The 14,169-nt window shown below is 52.3% G+C and overlaps 2 protein-coding genes across 13 annotated transcripts in view; one reads left to right on the plus strand and one right to left on the minus strand.

The window, feature by feature from the left end:
* Window positions 1–3,546: 3,546 nt before the first annotated feature.
* Window positions 3,547–9,652, plus strand: LOC133414030 (drebrin-like protein B). Of its 3 annotated transcripts, none has more exons than XM_061699093.1 (14): window positions 3,547–4,030; window positions 4,157–4,212; window positions 4,279–4,391; window positions 4,785–4,859; window positions 4,937–5,083; window positions 5,154–5,231; window positions 6,248–6,399; window positions 6,535–6,589; window positions 6,825–6,890; window positions 6,973–7,078; window positions 8,279–8,572; window positions 8,991–9,175; window positions 9,278–9,367; window positions 9,453–9,652. In XM_061699093.1, exons 3-14 carry the CDS (start codon window positions 4,296–4,298, stop codon window positions 9,636–9,638), a joined length of 1,530 nt encoding a protein of 509 aa, XP_061555077.1. In that variant the 5' UTR covers window positions 3,547–4,030; window positions 4,157–4,212; window positions 4,279–4,295; the 3' UTR covers window positions 9,639–9,652. The 3 variants fall into 3 exon arrangements, with proteins under 3 accessions (XP_061555077.1, XP_061555076.1, XP_061555078.1); XM_061699092.1 differs by having other exon boundaries at window positions 3,547–3,999; XM_061699094.1 differs by having other exon boundaries at window positions 3,548–3,999; window positions 9,295–9,367.
* Window positions 9,653–12,001: 2,349 nt separating this feature from the next.
* LOC133413335 (unconventional myosin-XVIIIb-like) overlaps window positions 12,002–14,169 on the minus strand; it is a 29,101-nt gene continuing 26,933 nt past the window's right edge. For all 10 annotated transcript variants that reach the window (XM_061697569.1, XM_061697571.1, XM_061697568.1 and 7 more), the window contains 2 exons: window positions 13,203–13,346; window positions 12,002–13,125 (listed from right to left, as the gene is read on the minus strand). In XM_061697569.1, the coding sequence (XP_061553553.1) occupies window positions 12,153–13,125; window positions 13,203–13,346 (1,117 nt within the window). In that variant the 3' untranslated portion in view covers window positions 12,002–12,152. The remainder of the gene's footprint in view (window positions 13,126–13,202; window positions 13,347–14,169) is intronic.

The raw sequence follows: 14,169 nt of genomic DNA on the forward strand, positions 1-14,169 counted from the left end.
TGTGGAACTCCCATTTCTCAGCCTTGACATAAAGTTCATTCTGCAGTAACTGCTGCAACGCAGAGCGGACATGAATGATGTGACTCTCCTCATCCAGGGAGAATATCCAAATATTGTCCAAATATACAAAACATACACATTCAACATGTCACGCAAAACATCATTGACAAAGTTTTGGAAAACAGCTGGAGCGTTAGTTAGTCCAAAAGGCATTACCAAATTCTCATAATGTCCCGTTGGTGTGTTGAATGTTGTTTTCCATTGATGCCCCTCCCTTATCCTGACTAGTTGATACGCATTTCTTAAGTCTAGTTTGGTGAACACCTTTGCTCCCTCCAGGAACTCAAAGACGGTGGAGATGAGAGGAAGCGGGTACCTGTTTTTCACAGTTGTTTCGTTGAGACGCTGATAATCGATACAGGGTCGCAGGGTCTTGTCCATTTTGTCCACAAAGAAAAATCCTGCTCCCGCAGGGGATGAAGATGGGCGAATGATCCCGGCTGCCAGTGATTCTTTCACATACTCCTTCATAGCCTTGTGTTCTGGCTCTGAAAGAGAGAACAACCTCCCCCGTGGACGTGTGGTTCCAGGCAGCAAGTCAACTGCACAGTCATAAGGTTTGTGGGGTGGAAGGGATTTGGCTTTGGACTTGGAAAAAACGTCTTTAATGTCATGGTAACAGGTGGGCACTTGAGACAATCGGGATCCACAGATGGGGTCTGTGGAATTTCATTTGAAACATATCCCTGAACATTACACGGAGGCTTGAAACAGTTCTGGGCGCAATTGCTGCCCCATGACATAACATGCCCAGAGGACCAGTCAATGGTCCTCTGGGCATGTAATTTCAACCAAGGGTTCCCTAAAATAAGGTCATAATTCATAGGGTCAAAAACATGTAAACTAATGCGTTCCGAGTGAGAATCAGGAAATGCTAATGTGAGTGTTCGGGTGCAGGTGAGTGATCTTGCCCATAAAACTGCCGTCTGCAGCATAAGCGTTGCGCTGGCGTCTTACTTGAAAGGTTCTAAGATGCATTCGTCTAACGAGGAGGGAGTTGAGTAAATTTGCGTCAGAACCAGAGTCAATAAATACAGATGTATGAATCTCTTGATGTGGAGAGCATCGGGTCACTTTAGGAAGAACCTGGGTAGGACCTTCCTTAATGATATTTAGACTCACCGCTCCCGTGGCCTTGTTACCGGCACGGGCAACTTTGACGCGACAGTTGCTCACGGAATGACCCAACTGCCCGCAGTAGAAGCCCTTCCCTCAGCCGGCGTTCACGTTCCTCAGGGAAGATACGGAACCTGCCCAGTTGCATGGGTTCATCCGTGGTGACGCTAGCCAGTGGATTGAGACTGGCAACAGGGGATCTGCCTTGGTTTGGCTGGTTACCAAGGATCATCCTCCAAGTGTGCGATGACGCATCCTTCCGCCGATCTCTGTCCAGCTCGTGATGCCTTTTGTCGATCTTTATGGCGAGAGCGATGATTGTCCCCAAGTCGGTCGGCAGGTCTAGTGGGACCAAATGATCTTTGACGGCAGGGGATTGCCCTTGAAAGAATACATCGAGTAGTGCCCTGTTATTCCACTGACTCTCAGTTGCTACAATGCGAAACTCAATCGCGTAATCTGACACCCTGCACTTGCCTTTCTGTAAGGTGACAAGAGAGCGAGCTGCCTCACGATCTGGTGTGGAAAACGGAAAATCTTGCTCCATATACTTTACAAAAGATGCCCAAGAATGACACGCGGCAGAATTGCGGCTCCATTCAGCAGTAGCCCACGCCTCCGCACGACCAGTCAGGTGGGAAATGACAAAAGCGATCTTTGCCCGCTCGGTGGGGAAGGCAGCTGCCTGCAGCTCAAAGTGGAGTTCGCACTGAGGGATGAACGGCTTAATAGTCCCAGAATCTCCAGAGAACCTCTCCGGTCGAGAGAGCTGTGGGCAGACAGCAGCGGAGGTGGCAGGTGGCGGCATGGTGACTGATTCTCATGGAAACGGCGGTGCAGTGGTGGCATCGGGTGCTGTGCCAGCTGGTTCCTTCTTCTGAACCATATTCATTTGAACTTCAAACTGTGAGGCCACCTGTCTCATCATAGTGTCCTGATGCCTGACAGTTCCTTTAGATGAAGGTGGAGGTCAGCAAGCTGCTCATCCTGCTTCGAGATGCGTTGACCCTGCGCTTGAAGGGCTTTGGGCACCAGGTCTGAGTCTGCTGGCTCCACGTTAGGGCCAGTTCGTTCTGTCATGAACGGAACAAAGGACAGGACCCAAAATGCACGACTCCAATTCAAACGGACAGTTTCAAAGAGAGAGGTTTAATAAACGGGCAGAAGTCGATACAAAGGCAGGCAATCCGAAAAGGCAACAGTATCCAAAAGACATGAGGCAAAAAGGCGAGGTCAATAATCAGAACAGGGTCGAGGCTTACTGTGAGTCGGTGATGTGGAAACAAGGAATGCTGGAACGTGACAACAAGGTACAACGAACTGGCGACCAGAAAGAATGAGACAGGAGGTTAAATGCATGGGGTAATTAGGGTAAGCGAGGCACAGGTGGGGAAGGTGTGCTCAGGAGCAGGCGTGTACGAGACGGGGGGAAGACAAAAACCGGAACACACGCCCATGTCAGCAAAGCCAAGTATTGAAACAAGTCCATTTGGTTGTTTAATGCTCACATCAGCGAGATCAATCTGCACACGCCGCCAACATGACCGTGACGGTCCCTGCGGCGCTTTCCGATGTTTGCTCGCCGTCACTAATGTCCGTCGGAGCATCAGAACAAATGACGGACTCGACATGGGAAAACATTTTCCATTTGGCGCCACGGGATAAGTCAACGTGCGCACGGGGGAAGAAAAAAAAAAAAAAAGGAAAATGCTCATTTGAGCTACTCGGACACTTCGGCCGGCCGCGTGACGCAAGCGAAGTCGACCTGCGCGACAAAATGACAGTCGGCGACTATTGGCCGTACACGAAGCGATTGAGTAGCGCGCGTCGGTGCAACCGCGAGTTCAATGAGATGAAACGTTAGACAAACAAGTTAGCGGTAACAGAAATCGTTCACGTCGACGAACTGGTGTCGGTGGGTCAAATCGTTATTTAGACAGGAAAGAGCAGCGAGGATTCCGAGCGGGAGAGGAAAGCGACGTGCCGGATGGTGTCGAAAGCTGCAGTGAGGTCGAGGAGGCGGACTTGGCCGGCGTCAGAGGCGAGGGGGAGGTCGTCGGTGACTTTAAGGACGGCCTGTTGGAAACCGGACCGCAAGGGTTCAACTAGGTCACTGGTCGTGAGCTGGGTTTGAAGTCGGGAGTCGACAACTTGACAGAAAGGGGAGGTTGGAGACGGGCCGCGAATTGTTCAGGATGTCGGGGTCCGGTCCGGGTTTTTGCAGGCTGGGAGCGACGAGCGAGGGCCTGATGATGTTGCAGACGAGCGGGGACAAACTGTGAGACGGTCCTGGAGAACTTTGGATGGGACGGGCTCGGAGGGGGCGGGGCGGGGCGGCGGACAGGGTGCTGGAGATATCGTCCATCTTTTCTTGAACAAATGAGAGCAGGGGAGCGGAGGAGATCGGACCGAGTCACGGTGAGAGCGTCTTTACGTCACGATATCGTACGGGGCGGCGCTTTCGTATAGCAGAAAGGGAGAGACGCCTGGGGCGCGGTCGAGACTTTGCGGGCTAGTGGAAGAGCGGCGCCAGGAAGCGGGAACCAAATTCGTCAGGCGCTTCGGGCACGCCTGCCCGGGACGGGACGTGGCAGGCGGGAGAATGTGGCCCGGCGGGTTCTCCGCAAACCGGTCCGACCGGACCGGCTTTTCCGTCGCGGCTGGGAAGGAAGGAAGGCCGTCGCCTCGTCTTCGTCGTCCTCGTCTTCGTCGTCCTCGTGTCCGTCGCGGCCTCGGCGACATGGCGGTCAACATGAGCAAAAACGGCGCCGAGCTGATGGCGGCCTACAAGGACGTGGTGGACGGACGCTCCGACACCGACTGGTCGGTCCCACCCGGATTTCTACTAACTCCCGTGCGTGCGTGTGTGCGTGTAGCCTCTGTAATGTGTGTGTAATGTGTGTGTGACCACTGTCGAACGTACGTGTGCAACTATTGTGAATTTGTGTGTGTGTGTGTGTAACGTGCGTGTGCGTTTCAGGGTTTTGTTCACCTACGAGGGCAACAGCAATGCCATCCGCGTGGCGGGAAAAGGAGGTGAGAGTGGTCAAGTGACTCTTTGGAGGGGGCCACGTGACCTTTGACCTCTGCGTGCGTGCGTAGGCGGCGGTCTGGAGGAAATGGTGGAGGAGCTGAACAGCGGCAAGGTGATGTACGCCTTCTGTCGAGTGCAAGAACCCAACTCGGGCCTGCCCAAATACGTGCTCGTCAACTGGGTAAGCGCGCACACGCACACATTAGTAGCATGCCACCGTTCTGCTTTCGTGCGTGTTTGTGTGTCTATCTGTCTGCTTGTGTTTATGTGTGTGTGTGCGCATGTATGTGCATGTGTGTTCTTGTGCGTGTGTGAGAAGCCACATGACTCAGCATATTTCATCTTGTGTCGTTGTTTTGCATCCCACGACTGAAGGAGTGGCAGCTTGTGTCGCTGTCGTGTTTGTGTATCGTAGACATCGGGTGAAGGCGTGCGGTGTCGCGTTGCGTTGACATGATGTTGCGCTGTTGTGTATCGGACACGTGACCGGGCCTTGTCGTCGCGTTAACGTTGATGTTGCGTATCGGCCGGGAGAGCCGGCGTGTTGATGATGTGTTGTCGTTGTGTGCGGCAGACAGGCGAAGGTGTGAAGGAAACACACAAAGGACTGTGCGCTAATCACTTGAGTACAGTGGCCAACTTCCTGAAGGTGAGCGCCACTTTCTCTTCGCTATTTGTCGCCTCCTTCACAGCAGCCGTGCAGCGTGCGCGCGTGTGTCTACGCAGGGCGCCCACGTGACCATCAACGCTCGCGACGAGGACGACGTGGACCCCGACGTGATTTTGTCCAAAGTGTCCAAAGCGTCGGGAGCCAACTCCAACCGACCCGAAAGCGCGAGTCCACGAGCCGCGGACGTCCCGCGAGGCGCCGCGGTGAGGAGAATCCCGATCCCGAAAGCAAAATACTGTCGGCCGAGCGCTGAAGGTTGCGTCTCGCTTTCAGGCTTCGGTCTATCGCAGAACAAACGCGGCGGAGGAAATTCGACAAATCGACAAAGATTCATTTTGGACTCGTGAGCAGGTAAGCGCGACGGCTTTCGGGCTTCCCTTTTCAAACTTGCGGCACGACGGAACATCGTTCTTCGTACGATTCGGGTTTCTTGAATTTTTTTTTTGGTCCAAATTTTGTCTTGGTTTTCGTGAACCCGTTCGGTTTCTGTACAAAAAAAGAAAGAGTGATTCGGCCTCTTGTTTCCCGGAATCGGTGCACCTTCATCCGGCGCGTTTCCCTAAATTGCGTAAACGGCTTCAGCAGAAGCAAGTCAGACCTTCAAAAACAAAAGCACGCGACATAACTTTCTTGAGTCGATTCGAAACCAGCACTGAATAGGTTGAGTGCATCTGCTCAATAAGAAGGAAAGTGTGGTGAAACTCTTCTAAAACTGGCCCGCTTTTATTTTGGAGGCCTACCTTTTGAGAGGACGTCCCGCCGACGTTGCGCCAACTTGTCCGAGTGTGGCCGAGCAGAGCGGGAGGCTCGTGATTGCCGCGAGGGGCCGATGGATGCTTGCGTTGCGGAACTCAGAAAATTTCAAGCACCGGCCATTTGCTAGAGAAGATCAGAGTGATGTTCAATGTTCGTTATCCACTTCATTAGTCATTTATATTCGTTTCTATTAGTCAAATATATTCTTCAAATATTCCTCCGCTGTTGTGTGAATGCAAAATGTCTGCCTCCTCACAGATCCCTCTGGTGTAATGCAACAACCTCATGAACGACGGCTAAAGACGGCTTGAGTGACATTTGTAAATGACACGAAGACACATGCGTGTTCGTTTTTCACTTCAGAAAACGTTACAAATCATGAAACTTCATTGAGGTCACCCGACCATTTGAGCATTCAAAGTTTGAAAAATAGGACTTTAGAGCTTGTTTTCTTGATGCCCTTTTGATGGATAACAACCTGCAACAGTTCAAATAGTCAAATGAATTGATTTTCAAAATGAAATTAAGTGGGCCACGTCTTTGCCGTTATTGATTGAATGATATGAAAATGAGCCATATAAACGTGTAGTATTTGTGTGGCGTATGTTCAGAGGGAGGAGGAGGCGCGGCGCCAAGCGGAGGCGAACAAGGCGGAGCTACAGAGGCGAACGGTGGAGAAGGAACGGCGCGACTTGGACCAGAAACACGCCGAGGAACGCGAGAAGAAGATACAGCAGAGGAGCGTCGCCATCGACCACAACAGGTGACGTCAGGTTAGACGTCGTTGCAGAGTCAAAGGTCACGTCTGTCGATGCTGCAGAACGTCGGGAAAACAAGTGTTACTGGCGCGTGTGGACGACACTGCGCCTGTGTGTATAGCGTGTGTACTGTTTGTCAGAATTGTGCAGAAGCAAAGAGAAGAAGAAGAGCGAGAGAAAGAACAACAGCGACGGGTGAGCGAGCGCTCCCGTCAACATCTTTGATTGACTTTTTGCATCTTTGTGGCGCTTCTCAATTGACAAAAATCAAATATGAATTGATTTTACATGCATAAGTGTGTGTGTGTGCGTGACTGCGTGTGTGTTTGTGAATGTGCATGTACACGTGTATATGTGTGTGTATCTAAGTGCAAAAAAACCAAACAAATCTAAATCTCTCCTGTTTGTGGAAATGTTGTTTACATTGGAGAATGTGGAGGACGAAGCGAAGACAAGCACGGGCCTCAAGTTGCCCGCCTCGGTGCAGGCTGCCCACGTGAGTGCTAGCGTGCTAATTAGCGACGACGCGCGTATCCCGCCCTAAGTGGCTCAATGAAGATTTTGGGGCGGCGTTTCAGGAGGCCAAGGCGCTGATCGCGCAGCGTTCCTTCAACCCTCACGACGTCTTCAAGCGCAAGGACACGAGTTCGGAGCTCGGCTCCGGAGGCGCCGCACCCACAGTGGGTAAGAACATACCCCACATAGACGGACGGCTACAGAATAGCCTCAACTTTTCTAATCATCGCATAAAGGCGACATATGTTGATTTTGGTTTGCCAAATCCAGGAATGACTGAGAAGCGTTAAATTTGTGCACTTTTACGTTTTCGTCATTCGACCCCTTTGAGACTCGCATCCGCTTACAGCAGATCTGCCACGTCCAATATGGCGGACGCACAGTAGGACATACACTAACTCAGCAACGGGCTAACCTACCGGATGAGGCCTCTAGTATTGTCTATGTATATGTACACTGGATATAAAGAGTCTCCAACACCCTGTTCAAATGCCAGCTTTTTGTGATCACAAAAAAATGAAATCATTTCAAACCCATCCATCCATCCATCCTTTTTTTTGTCCCGCTTCTCCTCACACGGGTCACGGGCAGCCCGTGACCCGTGTGAGGAGAACTGGTCGCCAGCCAATCGCAGGGCACATAGAAACAAACAACCATTCACACTCACATTCAGACCTACGGCCAATTTAGAGTCTTCATTCAACCTACCACGCATGCTTTGGGAATGCCGGAGGAAGCCGGAGTACCCGGAGAAAAGCCACACAGGCACGGGGAGAACATGCAAACTCCACACAGGCGGGGCCGGGATTTGAACCCCGGCCCTCAGAACTGTGAAGCAGATGTGCTACGTAATGTACATTTCATCCAAAATAGAAGCTGTTGAAATTTACACTTGACCATTGAGGGGATGGCGAATTAATGGACTTTTCTGTCTCTCGGATTAACGGCGCAAAAGTGCGTTCTCCCGACGCTGAAACGACAGCACCAAGTAGCGTCAAGTCAAATGAAGATGATCGCAAAAGTCTCAAAGGTCTTCACAGGCCCACAGTTGTCAAGGACGGCGCCGATGTTAGATCGCAAGCTCGCCGCAATGTTTTGCTGAAGAACTCAAACAAAAGCCAAACGAATATTCTCGACAAACCCGTGAGAAAATGTCTTCCTCAAACCCGATGATGAAGGTTTGCGTGCCAGTCTCTGGCTACCGAGCAACCGCGCGGTCTTGTACAAGTCTCGCTATTCTGACACCAGGAACTGTCCCGCAGCCTACTGTTGACAAGCAGGGAGAAAAGATCTGTACAGTATGTCTATGTCCGTACGTATATACAGTACGTCTGTGCATTTGTGTGTATGTTTGCGTTGGTCCCTTAGGGAAGCTGCGAAGCCCCTTTTTGTCCCAGCAAGCCTTTGATAGCCCTCAGCCTCCCACCGGCCACAAAGCCTCTCGACCCTCGGAGCCCGCGCCTGCGACTTCGCCCACCCGGGAACCCTTCCAGGCCTTCGAATTTGCCGGCGGTCACGAACCGTCCGTTGCCCAAAGCGCGCCGCACTCCAGGACTGCGCCCTCCTCGCCTCCCGGTGTCACAACCTCGACCGATGGCTTCCTCTCACGGGCGGCGGCGACCGCGATGGCCGCCGGGGGGGCCGCGGCCGGCCGGGCTGCAGGTGCGTGGGTTACTGCTAACAAGTCAAGCCAAGATGTAATATGTGTTCTGACGGACAGGGCAGGACCCGGACCGAGGTTATGACCCAGGCGGGGCTACCGGCGGGCTAGGACAAGGCCAGACAGGACTGGACCAGACCGGGGTGGCGGGTTAAGATGGGGAAAGCCTGAACCAAGCAGTGCGACACCCTGTAAGGAAGGGAACGCAAAAGGTAGCAGATGACTTGACAGGACAGGGATAGCGAACCAGGCGGGACGGGACGGGGCCGAGCGGGGCGGAATAGGGCGGAATAGGGCGTGATGGGTTCCAAGCAGGCGGTGGGAGAGGGCCGGCGAGCCAGGCTACAGGTGCGCCGCTAACTGCTAGCGTGTGGCTAACAAGCCGAGCAGCCGGGTAAGACGTCGCTCTGTCGTACGCAGCGGAGGAGGACGATTGGTCGGACGAGTTTGACGACGACCTGTACGAGGCGGCGCCCGGTGGCGAGCGTCTGAAGACGCTCACCGACGCCATGTTCCCTACGCACGCGGGGGACAACGAGTGCGCTGTGCCGCGGCCCGCGGGCGGGGCCGTCTTTTTTGACGACGTCGGCCGAGATGCCAACACGGTCAGTCGCTACACAAACGCAAACTCCCGTAAAGAGTTTGAGCGCAAATGAGAGGACGTTCGGTTGCCACAATGGCGGCTGTTTTCACACTCCATCGATCAGATTTCACGACTTTCTAGGCTCAAGACGACGACGACGACGACGACGCAGGACAAAACGTCCGCGCCAGAGCCGTTTACGACTACCAGGCCGGTGTGTACACACACGTGCGCGCGCAGACACAACACGCACCCTCAAAACAAGCAGAAGGACGTAACTTCTCGCCTTTCGTCCTCAGCCGACGACACGGAGATCACCTTTGACCCCAACGACATCATCACGGGCATCGAGATGGTGGATGAAGGCTGGTGGCGAGGTTACGGCCCCGACGGTCATTACGGCATGTTTCCCGCCAATTACGTTGAACTCTTGTAATTCTTTTTTTTTTTTTCATCATGTGACGCTTCAACTAAAACTTCAATAAACGGATTGCTCATATTTGTGTCTGCTGTGTGCTGTTAAAAACCAGTGGTGGGAAGTAACAAAGTGGTAAGAAAGCGTTCAAAAATTCTCCATCTAGTCTGAAATGAAAATAAAAATCTTTTATATCTGTTCTAAATGTACAATAAAAGGATATGGTTCAGGTTTTTAATACTCTTTTAAGAGGAGTGGACAAATATGCTTACTATATGCAAATATTATTTCAACACTTCAAATTCATATTTGTTCATTTAAATGAGGGCTGTCAAAATTAATGCCTTTAATGCATATGACTGATCACAAAAAATGATGGCATTAATCATGTATTAACTCACAACACAATACAGTATATTTTGAGCGCACATGCTGCTTTCCCTTAACGTCGGATGGTTATCTGAAAGGCGGCGCAGTTGCTATAAGGTCGGCGATCGGGTCAACGTTCACGCCAGTGCGGAGAAGAGTGAAGAGACTCCAACTGGTGTGCTCAGTGGCAAAATTTGCTTCAAAAGTCATGCCGATGAGACTTTCCATCAAACTATGTTCATTTGCTTTGTTGAAAAAAATAAAATAAAATCACAAGCTGAATGCTAATACACAATGTAAAACGCTATTGACAGGCTAACAAAAATGAGCATTCCGGTTTTGGTCGTGACGAAATAATGCTGCCATCCAAGTAACGTCGTTTTCAGGGCCGTCCCTGCTTATTTCACCAAGACAATGCCGAGCCATACTGTGCACCGGTTACAACAGCGTGGCTTGCTAGTCAAAGAATTAGAGTACTAAACTGGCCTGTCAGCAGTCCAGACCCGTCTCCCATTGAAAATGTGCACAGATGCATATGAAGCGCAAAAATACCACAACGGAGAGCCTGACCGGACTCAAGTTTACATCAAGCAAGAACTGGAAAGGATTCCACATCTGCAAAGGCGAGTTAAAACTCTACCGTGCAAAGCGAAAGCCACAAATCAGCAACAGGCAGAAACGCCGCCGGCCGGCTTCTCTGGGTCCGAACTCATCTGAGATGAAATGCAGACGCAAAGTGGAAAAGTGTGCTGCGGTCTGACCAGTCCACATTTCAAATAGTTTTTGGAAATCATGGACGTGATGTCCTCCCAGCCAAAGAGGAAAACAACCATCCGGATTGTTGTCAACGCAAACTTGAAAATAACCCAACACCTGTGATGGGATGGGACTGTGTTAGTGCCCATGGCATGGGTAACTTTAACATTAACCTTCACGCTGAAAGGAACATCCACATTGTGGAGCAACATATGCTGCCATCCAAGCGACGTCGTTTTTAGGGCCGTCCCTGCTTATTTCAGCAAGACAGTACCAAGCCGCACACTGCGCAGGTTACAACAGGGCAGCTGAATTCGTAGTAAAGGAGTGCGAGTACTAGACTGGCCGGCCAGCAGTCCAGACACGCCGTCTCCCGTTAAAAATGTGCGCAGGCGCATTATGAAGCGCAAAAATACCGCAACTGAGACCCCGGACTGTTGAGCAACCCAAGTTTACATCAAGCAAGAATCGGGAAGAATTGCACCTATAAGCTTCAACAAGAACAACAAGGACTCCCTCGTTCTTCTGGGGGACTTCAACAATGCCGTGGCAATGACAGTGAGACCTGGAAGGCTGTGATTGCAAGGAACGCCCCCAGCAGAACCCCAGCGGTGTTCGGTTGTTGGACTTCTGTGCTCATCACAGATTGTCCATAACTAACACCATGTTCACACATAAGGGTGTCCACAGGTGCGCACGGCACAAGGACAACCTAGGCCGCGGTTCAATGATCGACTTTGTGGTCTGTCATCAGACTTGCGGCCGCACGTCTTGGACACTTGGGTGAAGACATGGGCGGAGATGTCCTCCGGTAGTGTGTTGACTCCGATGGTGGGTAAGATGTCGGTCCGACCAGGCAGGCCCAAACGTATTGTGAGGGTCTGCTGAGTACGTCTGGCAGAGTCCCCTGTCAGAAGGAGCTTCAACTCCCAGCTCAGGCAGAAGGACATTGAGCGGCCGCCCCTGGCTCCGCCTATGGGGTGCGGATAAAATCCGCCTCCACCAAGCTGGTTGTCATCATCCTCATCCTCATCCTCTCTCTCTCTCTCTCTCTCTCTCTCTCTCTCACATACACACTCTTTCTCTCATTCAGTCTAATCCCTCGCTCAGGTAGGTGGGGCTAGTACATGTTGTAGGTCAGATGAAAAAAAAGAAAGAAAAAGGAAAGACAAGTGATAAAAGAAAAAAGAAAGAACAGTAACTAAAATGCAAAAATAAAGACAAAAGAAAAGCAAAACAAGGAATAAAGACACCAAACAAAAAAGTCACGTTAAAATTCAAAAATAAGGAAAACATCAAAGTCATAAAAAGTGTCCATTTTGCTCATTTATTGCAAACAAAAAGGAAAATGAATCTGTTGCACTTGGACTAAATTTGACGCTAATAGCTAACATTGCTAACGTGGCTAACATCTGACAGTAGCGCATAGCTTGTGTGGTGACCGCATGCTAATGTGCGGTCAGCGGCTTTCCTTGTTGAGGTACTTCCTCATGACTGTGGCCACGTCTCCGCCCTCGCCGCCTTCGCTGCCCTCCGCTTCCAGCCGTTCTCCCTGCGGCCGGACCGAGCGGCCCCGGGCCCGCGACGACTCGCAACTTTCCGCCGAGCCTCCGGACCCGGATGATTCTGCGTCAGAGACCCCGCGGCGCCGTGTGGAGGTCGGCAGCTCTCCAAAATGGACGCTAAGCGCTCGGCGGCCGCCCCGCACAGATCCGGCCAGACTGCCGGCCGACCGAGCTCTGCGGATGGCGGGGAGGATGGCGGACGTGGTGTTGGACTCGCCCGGGTGGTGCCGGTTCTGGAACACTGCACCCTCGGGCGCCAGGGGGCCCTCGGACGTGTCCTCTGAGAGCAAACCTTCCAGCGCGCAACGGCGCGGGGCCTGCGGGGAGCGCTGAGGTTCCTCCCAGCCCTCCTCCGGGACGGCCAGGGAGGGGGGATGTTGGGCATGGGGGTGTTCGCCGGAGGGGTGTCGGGTCGGTGGGCACTGGCGGGCAACGTGCAAGGATGCCAAAGACGAAAGGCAGGGCAGCGACGGTAGCGACGCCAGGGAGTCGCAGGAGTTAAAGCGTGACGGCGTGGCAGAGGACGCGGTCGTTAGTGGGTCGCTAACGGAACGAGCGCTGGCGGCACGGGGCAGGAGGGGCGAGGACGGCTTCAGAATACCTGGGCGAGCTTCCGGAAGCGTGTCCGCTGTGAGAGACAGTGCCGAGGCCCGGCGCCGAAGGGTAGATGCCGCCGTGGTTTGATAGACAGGAAGTGACACGGTGCTGTCCGCGTTGCTGCCTGCGCCCGCATCCGCGGCACCACCCGCTCGCCGCTTGCGAAGTCCTTCCAGAAGCTCAGACAGTGCCGAAGAGGATGCCGCCCGGCCTTGTCCTCCTCCTGTACGCCCCGCGCCCGAGTCGTCCTCGTCCAGGTCCGAGCAGGAGCTGCACAGAGCAGAATCGCATGACAAACATGACACCAGACTCAAAGCGACTGCCATCGAGGCGTAACATCGTCTTACCGGAAACTATACGTGCTGCCGGAGTCCGCCGCCGACCGGCGCCCTCCCTGGCCGCGGAAGCTGCCGCTGGGCGAGCCTCCTCTGGCCGCCCCGCGCCAACCGCGTGTGGTCTCGCCCACGTCCTCTGTCCCGACACTGGACTCCCTGCCGTCACAAGAAACACTTTCATCGACACACCCGTGACGTCACAGGTCAGGTAACCACAGTGACACGTCTCCAAGGTCCGTCAACACGTACAAGTAGTAAAACGTAAAACTGCTAACGGTCACAGTTAGTATGCATGCATGCCCGCCACTACTGTCATGTTATAGCTAGCGTCAAAGAGAAAATGTTTACGATTAATAGAGAATGTTTGCAATTAAGAATATAGATTTTTGAGAATTCTGATTGTTGAATGTACAAAATTATTATAGAAACTGGATAAAATCACATATATAACCTCATGGCTCACGGCTGCTCCTTGGGTTTCCTCCCCCTTATCATTCCCTTGTCGAGTGCCCCTATCTGCCCTCCTTTCCAACAAACAAGGGACACTCTCGCCCTCGGGCTGCCGCCCTTTCAATTTTGAACTGGCAAAAAACAGATGCATCGGGCCCTACAGAAACATTATTTGCTTTATTCACTTCAGTGACTTTATGAAGAAGCTGTTTGCTGACCAGACTTAGTGAGTGTGTGTGTGTCAATTTTGCCACATCCACTGGCAAAACAACAGCAAAAACATTTGCAACTTACCGCAAGGTGTTTTCTCAAGTTAGAAGTGGGCTGAAATATCCAAGTTTGGGGAGTCACAATTTAAGAGCTGCATGACAAAGCTGTTGTTTTTTGGTCTGTAAACACACTCGCCCGGCTGTTCCCCCCCCCCCCCCCCCCCCCCCTCCCCCAAAATGAGTCATTTTGATTGCCTCGCGAAGGCTACGTGCGTGGTCATGTGACTGCCTTGTGTCGTCTGAGTGGCGCATTGGAATCA

Source organism: Phycodurus eques, chromosome 15 (assembly GCF_024500275.1).
Source record: "Phycodurus eques isolate BA_2022a chromosome 15, UOR_Pequ_1.1, whole genome shotgun sequence".
Taxonomy (NCBI): Eukaryota; Metazoa; Chordata; class Actinopteri; order Syngnathiformes; family Syngnathidae; genus Phycodurus; species Phycodurus eques.